Source organism: Rhagoletis pomonella, unplaced genomic scaffold (assembly GCF_013731165.1).
Source record: "Rhagoletis pomonella isolate Grant_MI unplaced genomic scaffold, Rhpom_1.0 Rhpom_scaffold_00006, whole genome shotgun sequence".
In the NCBI taxonomy this organism is placed as follows: Eukaryota; Metazoa; Arthropoda; class Insecta; order Diptera; family Tephritidae; genus Rhagoletis; species Rhagoletis pomonella.
Genome location: NW_023458560.1, coordinates 80,577,650 through 80,579,385, shown reverse-complemented (window position 1 = coordinate 80,579,385; position 1,736 = coordinate 80,577,650). Strand labels below are relative to the sequence as shown.

The following is a 1,736-nucleotide window of genomic DNA, read 5'->3' as shown; positions in this document are numbered from 1 at the left end:
AAGTACACACGAGTACATTCTACACACACATTTATGTACATCACCTTTCTTTAGTGTTATCTACTGCACACTCGAGTATTAATCCCTATCTCTCTAGCATCTGCCTCCATCACCATCATCCATACCTTCGTTGCAACTCAAAAGCAGAAGCAAAAGGAGGCAAAAAACCAGCAACTTTAAGTTGCCATGTAAGACCTATTCGAGTTTAGTCTTTGCACTGTGGCGCATCCAGTCGTTTGCAGCAAGCGAGATGTCGGCAAATTACTGGCTAACCATTCTGGCTGCAGTATTTTGCACACAGGTGAGCTAGAACATAGAGGAAGCAAATCTTTGCATTTTATAGACTAAAAACTTGTTTACTTCATCCACATACACACACACACAGTTCTTTATATCTACCGGCGTTCAAGCTGCACAGCCCGCCAATCAAGATTTGCAAACTTTTATCGCTCGTGTCGAACGTCTGGTGCTCGATACCACCGATCGCGCGCTGATTATCACCCGAAATGTTTATCTGCACATCAGCAAGGAGATGCCGCCAACGCTGCTGCAAGCTGCCAACGAAACTCTGCAAACCTATATTTGGCAGGTGAATGAAGCATTGAGTGGCGGCGGCACGTCAAATACCAACTTCACCACCAAACGCAAATTGCTGCGACAATTCAAGTTGAACAATCTACAAATTGAAATGCTGCGCCGCCAATTGACTCCGCTGCAACCGGAATTCAAGTTTCAACTGATTTCCGATGAATTTTCCATTTCCCAAAAGAATGTTACCGAATTTGATAATTTGTATTTGCGGTTCATGAGCGAATTTGCGGCTGCTTCCCAACAGCTGTGGGATACACTGTCCGAGCCTACTGTGGAGGAGCAGCAGGAGCTGCTGGAATTGCTGGATGAGATTTCAAAAGAGCAGCAGCTACGCGAGAAGGATAAATTATATGATGAATTTATTGCCATGTTTCTATTTAAAATCGAAGAGAATGAACTGGAGGCTAAGGAGTTGTACTGAAGTTCAATAAACCAACTTAAACAATTTTCAATTCTTTTAAATTTCTGAAATGAAAAGGGAGGAGGGGTTTTATTTCGCTACTAAATATGAATAAGGAGTAATTTGGTTTTTTTTAAAAGCCGTTTTTTTTTGTTGTCGCGTTGAGGAAAACAAGGAATTGCCAAATTGGTTTTTGAAAGTTCCTTCGTTTTTAAGTGTAGATAACAGAAAACAGCCAACCAAATGACTAATAGTCTAGCGCCCCATAAGGATTCCGGCGAGAAGTCAAACGTTTTGTTTTTAAAGCCTCAACAAAGTCTATATCGTCACTACACACGAATGAAGGCGCACTAGTGTTTTGAAGACGAAAAAAGACGCCTAAGGAAAACTTCGGCGAAGAAAGAAGCGTAAACATGGATTTATATCTGGCCAAGGACTGTCACTTCAGCATCATTCCCTAAAACCTATTTGGGGAATTTAGGTACTGTTACACCCGCAAACATAGTCGACCGCGAAAATAAGTTTACGGGTCTTACTTCGCCGTCAAATATTTTAACGCGTCTTTCTACGTCGTCAACTATGTTAAGAGTCTTTCTTCGCTGAAGTTTTTTTATGCGTCGTTTTTTGCGGTCAACTTTTGAGCTCGCGCCTTTATTCGTGTCTAGTGACGATACTCTCCGTTCTTTCTTGGTAGCTACTCTAGTGATCTCTCCAACTTGCTTTGACCCGCCTTCCTTAAACCCGT

The 1,736-nt window shown here is 42.0% G+C and overlaps 1 protein-coding gene across 1 annotated transcript; it reads left to right on the top strand.

Moving 5' to 3' along the window:
- Positions 1-1,038, top strand: LOC118741417. The gene is made up of 2 exons (XM_036473387.1): positions 1-301; positions 386-1,038. The coding sequence occupies exons 1-2, from the start codon at positions 251-253 to the stop codon at positions 1,010-1,012; spliced, it is 678 nt and encodes a 225-aa protein (XP_036329280.1). The 5' UTR covers positions 1-250; the 3' UTR covers positions 1,013-1,038.
- Positions 1,039-1,736: the final 698 nt, after the last annotated feature.

Bases quoted from the DNA above. Each gene is read 5' to 3' on its own strand.
- LOC118741417 (XM_036473387.1), top strand. From the start codon at position 251: ATGTCGGCAAATTACTGGCTAACCATTCTGGCTGCAGTATTTTGCACA. The intron at 302-385 runs GTGAGCTAGAAC...ACACACACACAG, and splicing joins CTGCAGTATTTTGCACACAG to TTCTTTATATCTACCGGCGT.